General features: G+C 43.5%; 1 protein-coding gene across 33 annotated transcripts in view; it reads right to left on the bottom strand.

The window, feature by feature from the left end:
- The window catches only part of MADD (MAP kinase activating death domain), a 132,969-nt gene that overhangs the window by 89,573 nt on the left and 25,840 nt on the right, over positions 1-17,556 (bottom strand). For 20 of the 33 annotated variants that reach the window (XM_030559839.1, XM_030559855.1, XM_030559852.1 and 17 more), the window contains 9 exons: positions 15,170-15,784; positions 11,888-12,191; positions 11,341-11,472; positions 10,393-10,506; positions 9,300-9,380; positions 4,672-4,728; positions 3,767-3,945; positions 1,766-2,001; positions 1,185-1,341 (listed from right to left, as the gene is read on the bottom strand). In XM_030559839.1, the coding sequence (XP_030415699.1) occupies positions 1,185-1,341; positions 1,766-2,001; positions 3,767-3,945; positions 4,672-4,728; positions 9,300-9,380; positions 10,393-10,506; positions 11,341-11,472; positions 11,888-12,191; positions 15,170-15,784 (1,875 nt within the window). The remainder of the gene's footprint in view (positions 1-1,184; positions 1,342-1,765; positions 2,002-3,766; positions 3,946-4,671; positions 4,729-9,299; positions 9,381-10,392; positions 10,507-11,340; positions 11,473-11,887; positions 12,192-15,169; positions 15,785-17,556) is intronic. The other 13 variants (XM_030559853.1, XM_030559858.1, XM_030559851.1 and 10 more) reach the window with 1 other exon arrangement.

Consider the following 17,556-nt stretch of genomic DNA (forward strand, 5'->3'; position numbering starts at 1 on the left):
GGCTAGTGTGTGTCCATTCCACATTGAGAGTGTGACAAACTACTTAATGAACTTGCACAGCCAAACAGGGCCTTGAGCAGTGAAGACAGTACAGTTTTGGGGTGTAGAGCTGGAGAAAATTGGCTGGAGCCTCTCTATTGATGGTTCATGAGTGGCTAGGAGATTATTCAGTGTAACTCAGTTGGGTGTATCCCTGCCTGTGGATTCTGTGTAAGTGCAGTATCTGTCAGAGGTTTGTAGCTTGACATCAGCATCACAGTGTGAGAGGCAACCCAGGTTGGAGGGTTCGGGGAATCAGCAGTCCCACAGTCCAGAATGGACCCCTTCACAAGCACATTTAACAATTCCAGGATAGGTGAAGAGAAGATGTGAAGAGCAACTCACTGGCCCTCATCAAAGTGGAGTGAACTGACCACTTGTAGCTATGGAGGAGTGTTTGAGCTCTCAGGAGAGAGGAGGGGAGGGGAAAGCATGAGGGAATCAGAAAGCACGAAGTCCTTCCTTGATAAACTAATAACAGACCACTTCTGTTAGTGTGCTTGGTGCTGCACAGCCCATAGAGAACAGACAAGGTCCTGCTCCGAAGAGCTTGCAAGCTGAGAGACAAACAAAAAACAATAAAGCAGAGACACAGCTTTGGGGGCTGGAATACAATCACCACTCAGAAGGGCTGCAGCTATTTATGTTTTATTAAATTCATGAATAGTTCTTCTCAAGCGGTCAATTAACATTGAGAGGCTTCATGTAGTTGTGTGTTTTGAGGCGGGATTTGAAAGAAAGAGGGGATACTTGTTGCAATAAGGGAGGAAGGACAATCCATGAGCAAAGGACAGCATGGAAAAAAGCAAAGAGAGGAGCATGGCAAAAGGGAGTATAGAAATCCAAGTGGACCAAAAGGAGTAGGAGGAATCAGAGGCGAAGGCAGAGTGATGTTAAAAAGAATGCTTGAAAGTGAAGATGAAGAGTTCATGAAAGCCAATGAAGGGAATCTGAGGCAGCTGTGACACAGTCAGAGCAGCGAGGAAGAAAAATTACTTTAGCAGCAGTGCTTTTTATAGACTGAAGAAACAAGGTGGGAGTCTTTGAGGTCAGAGAAACAGGTTGCAACAGCAAAGCAAGAGATGACCAGAATATTTATAATGACCTTTAGTTAACAACTGAATAGTGTCATGTTCCCCACCAACCTGTCATCAGTAGGTTCAGAATCTGTTTCCTTCTCTATGGGGACACTCAATGCCTCAGCCAGCTGGGAATTGCTATCATAGACACGGTAGTGGATTGGTTGAAGCTGGTGAGCATACCATTTTGGTTTGTCACCAATCAGGGCTGGGTCAAACATGTCTGCAAAGAAAACAGGAAAAAAGAGAGTTAAATGAACTTAGTTATTTGTATTATGACAACACTGAGAGGCCTTGATTAAGTGGGCCTTCGTTGTGCTAGGCACTATAAAACCACGTAGGAAAAGAGTCCCCTGTCCTGAGAAGCTTACAGCATGCAGACAGACAAGACACAAAAAGGTAGAACAAACAGAGGGAGGGTAACAATGACAATAATCCAACAGAAACTCACAACCAACTGGGACAAGAAGGTCTCAGTTCAAGACTCATTTCATGGACCCTTACTGGAAAAGACGGTCCCTTCCACAGCAATAGGCTCCACTGCTGGAATAGTGTGTTTGACTAGCCAACCTCTTTCCCAGTACTGTCTCCATATTAGAAGCTTCTGCATTAGACAAGCTGAGTGGAAAGGCAGGACCAGGACTTACTGTTGTGGATCCTTTGAAAAGCATAATTAGTTGGGTTGAGTGACCACTCTCCGAAGTACTCCACTGCTTGTGTCCTAGACAGCTTGTCTGCGAAAGCTGTCTGCTTTGGCCTAGACGCAAGAAAAGAATTGGCCTGAAAGGCCACCACAGGCCGGGGGAAGAGACGAAGGGTGCGGGTGTGCATCTGGAAACCATGCAAAACATTTGGTGAGTTGAAGAATCTCACCATAGCAACCCTAAGAAGGAAATAGATGGTAATATGTCAGATGCAGACATGGAACTTCAAAGGGGAGGGGGACAGACAGGGCCTTTAAATGTTACACAAAAGGCAACCTTTCCACCAGGAGTGTTTCCAAAAGGGAAGGGTGATACAAGATAGGAGTGGGAACATGTGTGACTCCCACTGGGAAAAGGGATTCTCTCAAGAAACTGCTTTAGTTTAACTTTCCTTTCCCTTACAGCAGGTGCTTTGTATGCTCAACTCACACAAGGATTGTCAGCCCAACCAACTACTTCTGGCAAAGAAGCCCCTTCATGGCTGATCATCCCTTATACCAGCCAGTAGAGTTGCTAATAAGAAGACAGGTTTCTGGGAGTTACATTTCTTACAGTGAATATGACTAGTGGGAAGCAGCTAATACACAGGGCATGTGAATTAACCTGAACTCACTATTAAGCTGCTGAGACCTAGGGAGGGCAGCTGAGATAAGCTATGGGGAAATGCGGGAAATGAACACATCACTTTGGTGTCTCAGTCATCATACAGTTTACTAATACACCCATATCTTCCTCCTTATCTGTCATTTCTAACTGATGAGCCTCTAGCCTATAGCAGAAATTCTTATTATTAGTCCCTAAAAGCAAGATCTTGCACTTTGTCCTATTAAATTTATGCTGAAATATATTTGTTTGTCTCTAAGCTGCCACAAGTACTCCTGTTCTTTTTGTGGATACAGACTAACATACTGCTACTCTGAAACTTGTCATCTGATTTCTATTACTCCAGTACTTAAGGTCATCCAATATTCTAGTCCTCCACTGTAGTGATGATACCTTTCAGCTTCGTGTCATCAGCAAATTTTATTAGCACATTTCTACTTTTTGCGCCAAGGCCATTAATGAAAATGTTAAACAACATTGGTCCCAAAAGCCACCCCAAGGACCTCCACTAGTATGCTCTCTCCAGCCAGACAGTTCTCCTTTCACTACAACCTGTAGTTTTCTCTCTGTTAGCCAGTTCCTTCCCCACCTCTCCAACCACTAATTTCCCATGTGGCACCATGTCAAACGCTTTACTGAAGTCCAGATGCGTTAGATCTACTGCATTTCTCTTATCTAAAAAAATCAGTTATCTTAACAAAAGAAAGATATATTAGTCCGGCATGATCTACCTTTGGTAAACCCATGCTGCAATTGATTCTATTTTCCTTTTACCTCCATCTCTTTAATTATTTTTTCCATCCAAATTTGTTCTAAAGCCTTGCATATTACTGAGGTCAGATTAACGGGTCTGAAGTTGCCTGGATCACTTTATTTCATTTTCTTAAATATAGATAGGAGGTCTGCTATTCTGCTGCCATATCGTACCATCCCCATCTCATAGATTTATTAAAAATCCTTGCTACCAGACTAGCAATTTCATGCTCCTTCAACGTTCTGGGAGTGAGACTATCCAATCTCCTCATCTTGAGCCCTTCAAGTTTTGATTCCCCCTTGGACATGGTAATTTCCATGTCTATAAATTCATTCTCATTAGCCATCCTGCCTTTGCTGCCATGTTCTGCATCATCATCAGTGAGCCCCTGACACAAACTTCATGGTAACCACTGCCTTGACATGTTTATTTGAAGAGAATTTTTTTTTTTTGTAGCTAACATTCAGTGTTTATCTGAAGGACAGAGATACAGACTGGCTTACAACATGGCACCCTCGGAAAGCCCTGCACTTCCTTCTCAAGTGTGAACCTATGGAGATTCAGCATGTAGTGCCTAGTCAGCTCACCTGGTGGCCACATCCACAGAGTCCACATCATTGCCATAGATCAGGGGGTTGAATTCCGTGGAAGGGGTGGACTGTAGACCATTCTGAGGTCTTCCCAAGAGCAGTGGGATCTCCTGTCCCTCATGAAACTTCTCTAGGTTAAGGATGGGCTGGGTATTCAGACTCATGCTGGCCAAGGCCTGAGAAGCAACAGGTCACATGCACTGTCAGCAAGAAACCATTATTCAGGTAAGAATATAAAGAGTAGAGCTTACTTAACCCCTGAGCAAACACAGCCCTTGTGTCAGGTTCTAGTGCACTCTCAGGAGCATGTCTACACCATTCTCTGCCCTCCAATCAGCCAAGAAAGAAATCCTTGTGTGGACTCTGCATTTGCTGGATTGCCCATCTATCTCCTTACTGATGACACAGTCCTGGGAATAGCACACAGTGTCAGATTTCTGAATGGTTGATAAAAGTAAAAACAGATGCTTCCAATAGTCCAAAACCTGCCAGGTTCAGGGTGTGCAGCATTCTGGATCCTAGCAGCTTGTTGGAGATTTATTCCTATCTCCAGTAGTCAGAAATACACTCTTTAGAACCAATCAGCATCTTGGCTGTTAGCCATAATCCATAATCCCAGGACATAAACCTGCAATTCTCAGTTTCTCACCTGGGTGAATTCTGTGCCTTTGTATAGAAATTGTGTTATCCCAAGCCCTGATAGCATTATCTTGAAAGTGCACTAAAGCAGTAAAGGTTTAACTTCCTAGTCTTACAACCAGATTGGTCCCAAATCTCCCCATTTCTCCTCCTGCTCCTTGAGTCTCCTCCTCTAGCCTCCCTTTCAAAAGTCAATAAGTAAAGCACAGAAGAAGAATAAAAATCGTGGAAAGTTGAGAGGAAAAAAGAGTAAAATAAAGAACCTTGTTGTCAGGCGTGAGCAGCTGTTGCTGAGTGATAGCAGTCATGCTAACCAGACACTGGAGGCAAGATGGAAGATCACATGACAACATCAGCAGCCAAGACGAACACATGACCACAGACAGATGGAGAAAAAAAAAAACTATTACTACCAAATATCACAGATGAGAAAGGAAATAAAAAGGACCACAAATCAGTGCAATTCCTGAAAGAAGCCAGCATGCTCCATCACCACTCATCTGCTCCCCACTAGACCCTCCTTTTTTCCCAGAAAGGGATAACATTCTAGTCTCCAGGTTGTGAACAGAGATTTTTCCAATGAGACTTTAAAATCTAAGGTCCTTGCTGCTCTTCATGGATATTAATGACCAGATAGCATTCTATGTAAGGGTTAGGTGTTAAACTCAGTGTCGCTGGCCAACGTTTTCCCTTTCCATATTGCTGTGTGCCAGCGGGTAGTTAGCGTTCTCCCTTCCCCGGCAGTGGCCAGATGTGCTCTGAGCTTAGTTGATTGCTTTGGAATCCTTGGACAGAAGTTGCCAAAGAAATATTACATTTTGTTCTACTAATATTCAACCTCTCCCCAGTGTTTGGGGGTTTGGCTGAACAGCCCTTAAACTGTACGGAAAAAAACAGGTTTTGGGGTAGTAAGTGTTGTTTCCACTGCAGGATCATTTTCTGGTGAAAGCAGCAGGGCATCTGGGATTCTAAAAAAGGTTATACAAATTGTTCTGCAGAGGCAGAAATAGCAGCCCTCACCAACACACTTTACCTTTAGGTAGTACATGCAGTGTACAGAGGAAGAAAAATAGAAATAGAGAGATAAAATCTGCTTGACAGGAACAGCCAACCCTGTCCCAAGCTGATTAATGGCTTAACAGGACCTGAGAGGAGGCATTGGGACCTCATTTATGGAAAGAGGGAAAAGTTTATTTGAGAGAGACAGAGAGAGAGAGGAGTCAAGTCCAAGTCCAAAGGCCACATTGTGTGCGCCAAGGAGAGACCTGGAGCTTTTACGCAGGCGAAAACAAGATGTGGGGTACTAACTAGACCCCAAACTGCAGCAAGCGATAGAGACTGGCTGAAAAACCCTAAAGCATATCTCAAGGGTCCCTCTGCTGGCCAAGTATACTCACTGAAGCTGTAAAGTTCCCAGGGATTTCTCTTTCCCCCCACCCCAACCTACTCACTACTCTAAAGGAGAGGAGAAGTGAGCAGTTTCTGAAAAAACTCTGTCTAGGGCTACTGCAAAGAAAAACCAGCAGGGCACTATTTCGGAGCCCAGGTCAACTGGCTTGGGTTGCGAGGCTAAAAATAACAGTGTAAATATTCCCATTCAGGCTAGAGCCAGGAGTCTGAAACCCAGAGAGGTGGGAGGATCTTGGATCCTAGGCTCCAGCCCAGGTGGGAACACCTACATTGCTATTTTTAGCCTGGCAGCCCAAGCCCCTTGAGGTCAAGTCAACTGACTAGGGTTCTGAGACTCGGTGCTGAGGGTTTTTCTTTGCAGTGTACATACCCCTTAAGCAATTGTTATTACATCAGAACATTAGAATAACCATACTGGGTCAGACCAATGGTCCATTTAGCCTAGTATCTTCTCTTCCAATAGAGACCAGTAACAGACGCTTCAAAGTGAATGAACAGAGCAAGGCAAGCATCAAGTGATCTATCCCATCCTTCAGTCCCAGAATCTGATAGTCAGAGACCTAAGGACACCCAGAGCACAGGGTTATATCCCTTACTATCCTGCTAATAGCCATTCATGGACTCATCCTCCATGAACTCATCTAACTTTTTTTCATCCAGTGACAATTTTGACCTTCACAATAACCCCTGGCACCAAGCTCCAAGGTTGACGACTTCATTGTGTGAAGAAGAACTGCCTTTTCTTTGTTTTAAACCTGCTGTCTATTCATTTCACTGGCTGACACCCTGGTTTTTGTGTTACGTGAAGAAGTAAATAACACTTCCTTATTCATTTTCTCGACACCATTCATGATTTTATAGACCCCTATTATATCCTCCCTCGATCATCTCTTTTCCAAGATGAACACTCCCAGCCTTTTTAACCTCTCCTCAGATGGAAGCTGTTCCATACCCTTCATCATTTTTGTTGCCCTTCTCTGTACCTTTTCCATTTCTAATATAACTTTTTTGAGATAGGGTGACCAGAACTGCACACAGTATCACAAGTGTAGGGGTACCAGTTACATAGTGACATGATATTTTCTGTCTCATATATCTATTCCTTTCCTAATGCTTCCTAACATTGTTAGCTTTTTTGACTGCCGCTGCACATTGAATGAGTGTTTTCAGAGAACTATCCACAATGATGCCAATATTTCTCTCTCGAGTAGTAACTGTGAATTTAGAGCCCATCATTTTGTACATATAGCTGGGATGTTTTCCAATGTGCATTTATCAATACTGAATTTCATCTGCCATTTTGTTGCCCAGTCATCTAGTGTTGTGAGATCCCTTTTTAATTCTGCACAGCCTGCCTTGCACTTAATTATTTGATTAGCTTTAAATCATCTGAAAACTTTGCCACTTCATCATTTACCCCTTTTTCCAGCTCATGTATGAATATGATGAATAGCGCTGGCCCCAGTACACATCACTGGGGGACACTATTTACATCTCCATTCTGAAAACTGACCATTTATTCCTACCATTTGTTTCTTGTCTTTTAACCAGTTACTGATCTGTGAGAGGACCTTCCCTCTTATCCCATGACTGCTTATTGTGCTTCAGAGCCTTTGGTAAGGGACCTTGTCAAAGGCTTTCTGAATGTCCCAGTACACTATATCCACTGGAAAACCTTTGTCCACATCTGTTGACCCCCTCAAAGAATTCTAATAGATTGGTGAGGAATGATTTCCCTTTACAAAAGGCCTATTGACTCTTCCCCAACAAATCGTGTTCATCTGGGTCTCTAATAATTCTGTTCTGTACTTCAACCAATTTGCCCGGTACTGAAGTTAGGCTCACTGGTCTGTAAGTGCCAGGGTAGTCTCTGGAGCCTATTTTAAAAAATAGTGTCACATTAGCTATCCTCCAGTCATCTGGTACAGAATCTGATTTAAGTGATAGGTTACATATCACAGTTAGTAGCTCTACAATTTCACATTTGAATTCCTTCAGAACTCTTGGGTGAATACCATCTGGCCCTGGTGACCTACTACTGCTTAATTTATCAATTTGTTCAAAAACCACCTGTAATGGGACCTCAATTTGGGATAGTTCCTCAGATACATCACCTAAAAAGAATTGCTCAAGTGTGGGAATCTCCTTCACATCCTCTACAATGAAGACCAATGCAAAGAATTCATTTAACTTCTTTACAATGGGCTTGTCTTCTTTGTGTGCTCCTTTAGCACCTCAACCATCCAATGGCCCCATTGATTGTTTAGCAGGCCTTCCTGCTTTGGATGTACTTAAAAAATGTTTTTGCTGTTAGTTCTTGAATCTTTTGCTAGCTGCTCTTCAAATTCATTTTTGTCCTATTTATACTTTTACATTTGACTTGCCAGAATCTATTTTCCTTTCTATTTTCCTCAATAGGATTTGACTTCCAATTTTTAAAGTATGCCTTTTGGTCTCTGCTTCTTTCACTCTGTTGTGCCATTTTCTGGTTCTCTCACTGTTCTTTTTAATGTGGGGTATACATTTAATTTCAGCCTCTATTATGGTGTTTTCAGAAAGATTCCATGCAGCTTATAGGCATTTCACTCTTGTGACTGTTCCTTTTAATTTCTATTTGTGTAGCTCCCATTTTTGAAGTTAAACGCTACTGTGGTAGGGCTTCTTTTGTATTCCTCCCTCTCCTCCCACAAGATGTTAAATTTAATTATATCATGATTGCTATTGCCAAGTGGTTCAGCTGTATTCACAGAACGACTGTGCTCCACTTAGGACTTAATCAAGAATTGCCTCTCCCTATGCGGGTTCTAAGACTGACTGCTCTACAAGCCTGCAGTGTCGTTATTCAGGTTATTCTAACCTGGGGGCAGCAGGGGAAGAGCCTACCAGACACCCTCTAGAAGGACTCTCTGAAGAAATAGGCATCTTAAAACATATAAAATAAGACATTTCCAGCCCCACACTTCCCTAAGCAAAGCAGGGGGAGGGAGGGGAGAGAAGAGCAAATGGAAAAACAACTGAAGAAGATGAAGACCTCTGAGGAGATTTACAGGGAGCTCTGCAAACAAGAGAACAGCCTCAGGTTTTGGTAAGTCTGGAAGGAGAGCCGTTTGGGAAGGAACCACATGGCCTATGGGTCTCAAGGAAGTAGGTCCTTGCAACTTTATTACTCAGCTGCCCATGCTGACAGAGTCCACTGCCACACTCAGAGCAGGAGGCCTCCCCAGGCCAGGTGGTTAGCTGACTGAGAGGCAGTTGACTGAACAAGAGGGATCTTCTTGCGCTCTGCTTTCTCTACTCGAAGTCAGTCTCAAGTGTCTGGCATCACGGTATCCAAGTGCCAAATGGCCCCTTATAGAATGTGCTATGCTAGACCCACTGATCTGCACAGCTGCCCTCTTACATAGATCAACACCTGCTGAGTTGAGGCACTGTAGCTAGTCTGATGCCCATTCCTCACCAGACCCCTGGAGTGACCACTTACCTGTTTCAGGTGTTTTTTAAGCTCTAATGCCTCTGGCTCCGGTAGGACTGGCAAAGATTCTGCGTTCGTGGGAACAATCACCTGGAATTAAACAGAAAAACAATTCTCAATAGTAGCCACCCCCAGGTTGGAGTCCTGTGCTTTATGAGACATGATAGGGACCAAAGAACAAAGGCTGCAGAAGACGTAACCCTGGTCTACACTGGGGGGGGGTGCAAATCGACCTAAGATATGCAACATCAGCTATGAGAATAGCATAGCTGAAGTCGACGTATCTTAGGTCGACTTATCTCACGTCCTCACGGCGCGGGGTCAACTGCCATCGCTCCCCCGTCGACTCCACTTCTGCCTCTCACCACTATCGCATCTATCCCCAGTATTGCTCACTATCCGCTGATCCGGTGGATAGTGTAGACGTACCCTTAAATAGGATCAGTACTTAGATTTTCACTCCCTTGGGGTTAGAGAGGAGTTACTTTACTCTTCACAAAAAAAAAATTCAAACTTTTCTTAACACACTCAACGTTCAGATTCCCAGTTTATTAGAGGATGTTACATGCGGGATGTTAAGCAACACTGTTGATACCACAATGTAGAGTTGCTTATAAGGTCCTCTTTGAATTATCACACCAAATGCTGCAGGAAGACACTTACCAGATCTAATTTTCTCTCTCCTCCAAAAGCTGTAAAAAAAAATAGGGTCCTGACTGCCAAGCAGACAATGTGGTTTTATAACTCCTGTGAGGGTTTATTCTCCCTGTGCAGTTTCTCACAGGGCAGGCAGACTGACTGCTTTAAATTTGCCCTAACTGCTACATTATTTCTATTATAATGATTTAAGAAAAAAATAAATTCCATTCAAAAGTCATTTTCAGCTGAAATAGTATGAGGGGTGTGGGAAAAGAGAACCTCGAGATAGGGCCTAGAAAACCACGCAGTAAAAGCATTGGGGCAGCAGAAAGCGATGTGACTGCAGTCATGTGTGCACTTGGGCATGTGCATTGCATTTCTCAAATCCACTATGGGCACTGGGGTTTCCACTAAACTGTCCCCTCTCATCAAAACCAAAGGCTCCTGAGCGTGGATCACTTACCTTATTGGTGTCCAGGTCAACAAGCCACACATCATCAGGCATTTTAAAGTCTAGTTTGTAAAGGAAGAAGCTGGCTGGGACCCCAATGATGTAAGGTGTGGGGGCCAATAGTAACTAGAGGACAAAAGGAAAGAATAAGGGAAAGATCTGTATTGGTAATGCTCACACCTTGCTTCCTAAACACATGGTCTACAATCCAGTTACAAGAGAGGGGAAAACACAAAAGGTACCAGCCAGTTATCACAGCAGGCATCCATCCCACAGCTCTGATACAGAGTTCAACGGAAGGACACAAAGAGGACAAAACTCAAAAGGTCTTGGAGAAGAAGGAATGCAATTTTTCCAGCAACCATCCAGAATGGATACGCTTTCCTTTGGTGAAGTAACCAGCCTCTTGGGAAGGGAAAATTGTTTAGAAGAAACCCAACAGCTTGCTGCTCTACTCATGGGCCCAGTGGGGAAAAAGTTCACAGCAGAGCCCAAGCTAGACAGGGAACAAGTCACAGACACAGACAGATACAGCACAAATGCAGAATCTGAATGTATTTTGTACTGATTGAAGGTGCTGATTCCACTGCTCTGGGAATAAAGCAATTTAAAAAAAAAACTAGTTCAATTTCAAGCCAATGGTGTCACTAAGGCAGCACAGGCAATGAAGAAAAAGTATTTTAAAATCTACACTGAAAAACTTTGAAGCGATATAGGAAGTTGTTCCTGATAGCAGGAGCTGCAGAGAAGGCAGCTCTCACATTTATACTGACCAGATTGCACGAAGGGATCAAAATAACATCGGGTTGCTATTGACTTGTAGTAGATTAAGACCAACCACTTGGAGATGGGGCCTTTTATTCCCTAAAATATCAGGTCAGCCCACACTAGACAGAGTTCTTACAGCAGAAGAATGCAGGACAGAACTGAAGTTGCAGCTGATGAGATAATGTAACATACCTGTTCTGCAGAAGCCATGCAGGTGGGGAGCAGTGGGATCACTGGGAACATGTACTCTAGTGGATAGATCATAGCCACAAATGCCATCACAGACATAGAGAGAGCATTGTAGTCTCGGGACTGCAGCACCACCTGTGGCCAAGAAAACTCACGTTAGCACCATATCCATCATTCATCCAGGCCAGGGATCCCCACAAAGGAGCTCAGGTTCCAAAGTAAACCTCTCCCTTTCCTGATGCTTCCACAGGGTTATGTGAGACCCTGCTCTGCCTCCATGTGACCTGGCTGTTATTAGATGGGCTGACCCTGCATCAGCAAAAGTCTTTCCACAAACAAACCTCTGAACACTCTGCACAAAAAGCAAGACCCTCCCAGATTGGAACCTTAAGTGGGGCCTCCCACATGCTAACTGTTCCTAGAACTGCAGAGGGACATCAGTCCTATTCACCAACATTGTTAGATTTCTAATTAGCTTTGTACTGGTTAGTAGCCATAGACCGACCGACTGACCGACCAACCAAAACAAAAACAAACATCTCCTTCTCACCTTGTGCTCCAGAAGGATGCAGGACAGCACCTGCAAACAGGCATCCACTCCCAAAAGTTCCAAGGGCAGATGCAAAGGGAAATCCACTAGCGTGAAGCGAGATGGGTCAGGAAGAGCAAACGTCAAGGCAGGTTGCAAATCATGTGGCAAGACTTCCACATCCACTCGCTTCTGGCCTGCAACAGGTACAGGTGAGCGGAGCAGGCGATAAATCCAGGCCTCTATCTCACGCAGGTCATGTAGCAATGCACTGGATTTCTCTTCCACTAGGAGAGCACCTGTGAAAATCCGCCACATGGTATCCCTGTGTGGGGAAAATGACAAGGTTAACACAGTCCCATAGAGACATTCTGCAGCTGCTCCACTCAGAATTTTGCCAGGCTCCTCCATGGAAGGCCAGATTACCCAAAGACTACAAGGCAGCAGAAAACAGTGTAACATAGTCCTCGCTGTCCAGCCAGGGAAGAGGAAGGATTAGTGTTTAAATTACTCTGTTCAAGCAAAGTCACTAGGAACATAAATCTTGCTGTGGTGAGAACGGTCACAGGCATACCACCTTGGGCTAGGGTCTCATCAGATCTCATTAGCTAAACAGGGTCCAGATCTCCCAAGAAACCCCAGAACAGGATTCAGTAGGTGGCACTCCCCATGAGACTTCAATGAATCAATGTTCCAACACGGTGTTATAAAACTCTGTGCTGCTAAAGGCAACAAAACCAGAGCCTGAACATTTAAAAATCCCAATGCATTTTTCAGAAGAATTTGAGGATCCTGGCATCTGGCCCAAATTCCAATTCAGGTAATTACACTGAGCTTCATTATATTTCTCCAGCAGTTTTCACTTAAGATATTTTTTCCTACTTCCTGACCTAAACTGTTGAGCAATGTTGCCGTGACCTGTATAACAGCTAAAGTGTCCCATTTCATTGACAGAAATACAGATTCCTCTAGCTAGTCTGTGAAGTTCCTTAGCATTTTAGGGAAATGGATGGCCTGTAAAGAGAATAATCTCATCCTCAAACCCGTCTGCAATATTCTAATCTGGCAACGTGATTAAGCATCATTTCCCACTTGGAGAGCTGAAGGTCTCCCCTTTAGCTAGTGTACACAGATCCCACTGAAGTGATACAGCTCCATGTTATAGGTAGGGCCAGGTAACTATTCTATCATACACATTTATTCTTTAGGGATCTAGTCCCACAGGAAGTTGGCTCCCAAGGACTCATGCAGAAAGACAGATAAGGAAGAGATGGGAGAGCAAATAGACTGAATTTTGAATTTAAGAGTACTCTGGTGGGTAGAATACCACAGCTTTGGTTTTAGGAACAATTTTATTTTTTTACTCTCCAGCCATTCCCAGTACACAGGACATCTGATTGCTCCTTTACCACACTCACTGTCCCTGAGTGTGGGGCAAGCAGCTTTCTCCCATGCAGCCTTTACCTCAAAACCCTCTTTTCATCCTGTCTAGGGTCTCCCAGTCCTATGATAATGAAAGCCTGTAGCTTAAACTTCCCTGATGCTGCACACTCAGCTTTACAGCCCATGCCCCTGGCCATTACCTACATTCATAGATTCTAATGTCAGAAGGGACCGTAGTGACCATCTAGCCTGACTTCCTGCACAACACAGGCCATAGAACTTCCTCAAAATAATTCCTAGAGCAGAGCTTATAGAGAAACACTCACTCTTAACTTAAATGTTGTCAGTAAGGAAGAATCCACCAAAACCTTCGGTAAATTGTTCCACTGATTAATTAATCTCACTGTTAAAAAGGTACACCTTATTTGCAGTCTGAATTGGTCTAGCTTCAACTTCCAGCCACTGGTCATGTTTTACCTTCTCTGCTAGACTGAAGAGACAATTATTAAATATTTGTTCCCCATACACTCCCTTCACTTCCTGCCCATCCCCTCTACCGCCCCCAACTTTCCCTTAGCTGTTGCTCAGCTTCTCTTAACTCCTGACTGGCCATTTCCTACCAGGAAAATTCCAGCTTTCACACTCCATCTGGCCAGCTTGCACACAACTTGCACACTCCATCTGGCCACCCCCACAAATTATTTCTCTCTCTAGAAGTAATAATCGGAGAAGTAACTGAAATCAATATGAGATTCTAGCTTTATTCTGTCTCAGTGTCTATCAGAGCTCATTTTACAACTCAGTTAAGCCAGAGCGACACAAATTTCCATCTGAAAATCCAACTAATTTTGTCCTGCCTCTGATGTTGGCACCAAGAATGATTCTGACACTGGAATTTGGCTGGCAAATCCACTTACGATGCATGGGGCAGAATAAAATCCATTTTACTCTCTTATGGTAGTATGGCACTGAGGAGATTTAAGGTGTAAACATTATTTCTAGCAGATCATTGTCCTGATGGCAGGGATAGCATCTTCTACCTCCACCCACCAAGTCAGGCCTGGGACCACTAGCAAGATATTTATAGAATCAGAAATTAGAGATAAGACTATAACCCAGCATATGTGTGTGAATCAGGACAGGATTGTTTCCTATTGTATAGGTTCTACCTTTTGCAGTGAACACAATAATCCAAGTGCAGTCACACTATGGCTGTAGAAAGAGGTACTATGCCTTCTCAGCTCCATGGTGAAATATACTTTTGTATATGCATCCCATAAAACTCAGATTTTTGGCTACCAGTTTACATTTTAAGTTCATATTTCATTTATCACAACAAACCACTGGTTGGTCTCTCTCAGCTATTCCTGCTGCTGAGGTTTCTTCTTTTCTATTTAGCGTTTATTTCAGATTATTTTTCCTCAAATGCATTAGCTACATTTCTCCCCCCCCCACCCCCCGAGTTGAAACTCTCTGCATTATTTTCTTCTTATGATTCTAATTTCTGTCTCCGTACCTCCATGGTCAAAATTATATCTGTCATGGTATGCATCACGATGGCACTCAGATGCCACAGAGATGACCACGGTATCAATGTCTAGATTTAGAAAGGACAGATCAGATTTAGATAGAGTTATTAGCAGGGTACTGCCTCTGTTTCATGTAGGTGCACTACTGTTTAAAATAAAATTCAGTTATTGAATTAGACAACTATGAATTTTTACAAAAATTATCACGGATCCCTCCCTCTTGCAAAGCTGAATTAGAACAGAAACATCTCAGTACAGACAAACAGTAACCACCTCCACTACTCCTGCAAACACATACCTACAGATCATTTAGAGCAGAGACTGAAGTAGAGATCTGCAGCCCTTGGAGAGTATGAGAAAGGGCCTGTCTTCCCCTCCCCACCCCACATACCTCTGCACTCCTCGAGGGATCCCCAGCTTCTTGCCCAGCAGCCTCTCACTGCAGCAGTCCACTAGTCTCTTCAAAATGTATAAACACTCGCGGAAGCTGGAGAAGAAGGGGTAATGACTAATGATACACAGGGAAGTCAAGGTGCTGTTCCGGGACTGATGACTGCCTCTGGCCACACGCTTACTGCGTGGTGACCGGTTCACATCTGGAGTGGACTCTGTGCTTGGTGTGTGCAGTGAAGAGCCACTCTCTGAACTCTCATTGCCCACTTCCTCTTGGGCACCAGAAGCATCCCCAGGTTTGGGGGGTTTTTGTCCATCCCGAACTCGATGCCCACCAGTGCCTTCTGCTTTCTCTTTGGGCACTCGCTTCTGGAAGGAGCGATAGAAGTTGACACAGATCCCATAGCGAATGACACCCGAATCCTTGTCTGTGAGTGTGAAGACAAAGGAGGTGTCATCTCGCAGACTCATGCGTTTTTGCCGTACACTCAGGCATCCCTCCGGCTGACAGAAGAACACCACATCGGGAGGCAAAGGGAAATCTGAATGGTCTTCCAGAGGGTAACGTCGAAGAAGCTCAGGGGTCTGGGCCACACTATCGCTGCTTGGCTGCCTATAAAGAACGCAATCACACAGTTACCCAGCTGGCCAATTCCAACATAACCCTTGGCCACCCCACATGCAACCTGTCTAGCCCATATGGAACCAGCTTCAACCTTTGCCTCCTCCCCAATACCTAAAGGGAGCACAACTTCTCGGTAAGTAGACATACAAGGAGGCCCAGGACCACAGGGGAAGGAAGGCATGGGGGACCAGAATCATCACAGGAAAGGAAAGGAATGGTCTATAATGTCAACACTGAGGTGGATGGGGGAGCGAACATCCCTGAGTGGTAGTAAAGGAAGAGATCCATGGGTGCATCACTGTGGGAGAGCATCCTCTTGAGAAGGGAAGTTTCCCTGATTTTGATTTATAAAATGCAGCCAACTACATATATTTCTGGGTGACACGTAGCCAGAGAAGACACAGATTTTTTTTCTCCTCCAGACTTGGCCCTACGAGCATAAACTCAGCCAGCTTGGTCCAAATGCAGGTGGTTTTTACCTGGGAAATATATGGAAAATTCAACAAGAAAAACTGGAATCAGATCCCAACCAGTGGCAACAGGAATATACCAAACTGTCAGTCCCTAGAAGCAGCTGTGTAGAACAGGACAAGGCACCTTCACCACAGCAATGGCAAATTGCTTTAAACTGATTCTAAACCGAGTGAGGTTAGCACAACAGTAATGGGGAGTCTATGTCCCATGTGTTCCACCTGCCACAGGTCACCTACAAATCACTGTGACCTATGAGGACAACATACTGCGAGAGAAAGTTTAGGCGCCTCAAATTATCATGATATCCTACCAGGGCATGCAAAGTGGGCCCTGGCTGCAGTGGAGAACTCAGACAGAGACTGGCCCAACAGCTCTCATGGGAGGAGAAAACCACTCTCTTGAGAGCATGACTAAGGAGCTGCTGTGGCAGAAACATAATAAAATCATGCCTAATGGAACTCTTTTAATTGATATATAATGTATAAACTTTAATAAAACTGCAATGGAAGTGTACTAGACCCACAAACTAAAGGTATATAGGAAGCAAAGAGGGAACAACATTTAAAATTCTCCTAACAATAAAGAGAAACAGTGAGAAAGCAAACACTGTTAGTTTTCTTTTAAAGATAAAAAGTAAATTATAAGCACTTTGTTCACCTACAAGGCCAACCGAACAAATGATCCTAACGTACACCAAAAAAAGAACTTTTGTTCCCTTATTAGATAAAGCACAGTACAATATTTTTACTTAGATAAATCTTAAAGGACACAGATGAAATCCTGGCTCTACTAAAACCAATGGCAAAATTTCCATTTACTTCAATGGAGTCAGGATATCATCCTGTAAATTTAAAAAGATAACTTTTTGTAAACAGAGATGTATTTTTTAAAATTTTAAAGTGGAATTTACACTTTATAGTCTCCAAATTGCAAAAACTGGTTAACGTATAAATGTTTAATAGAGTAATTCCCATACTGTTCTCCCACAGACCACTGGTGGCCTATAGAGAGCTCTCTGGTCAGAGAGTGCTGTTTCTTCCTTGTTTCCAGTTAATAAAGTTTATTAAAAGAAACTAATATATATTAAATATTTTCTCCTCCTCTCTCAGTAAACAGTGAGACACTTATATCTGGAGAGGACTGATATTTCTTACAGAGAAGTCAAGAAATAAAATTAAGTACAGTTGACAAACTACTCTGGCCACAGACTTCTTTCTAAAATAAGTCCAGTTGGCCTTGTAAGCCAATAAAAGTCATCATCTACCAATAACAAATACATTATTTCC

Source organism: Gopherus evgoodei, chromosome 4 (assembly GCF_007399415.2).
Source record: "Gopherus evgoodei ecotype Sinaloan lineage chromosome 4, rGopEvg1_v1.p, whole genome shotgun sequence".
Lineage (NCBI taxonomy): Eukaryota > Metazoa > Chordata > Testudines > Testudinidae > Gopherus > Gopherus evgoodei.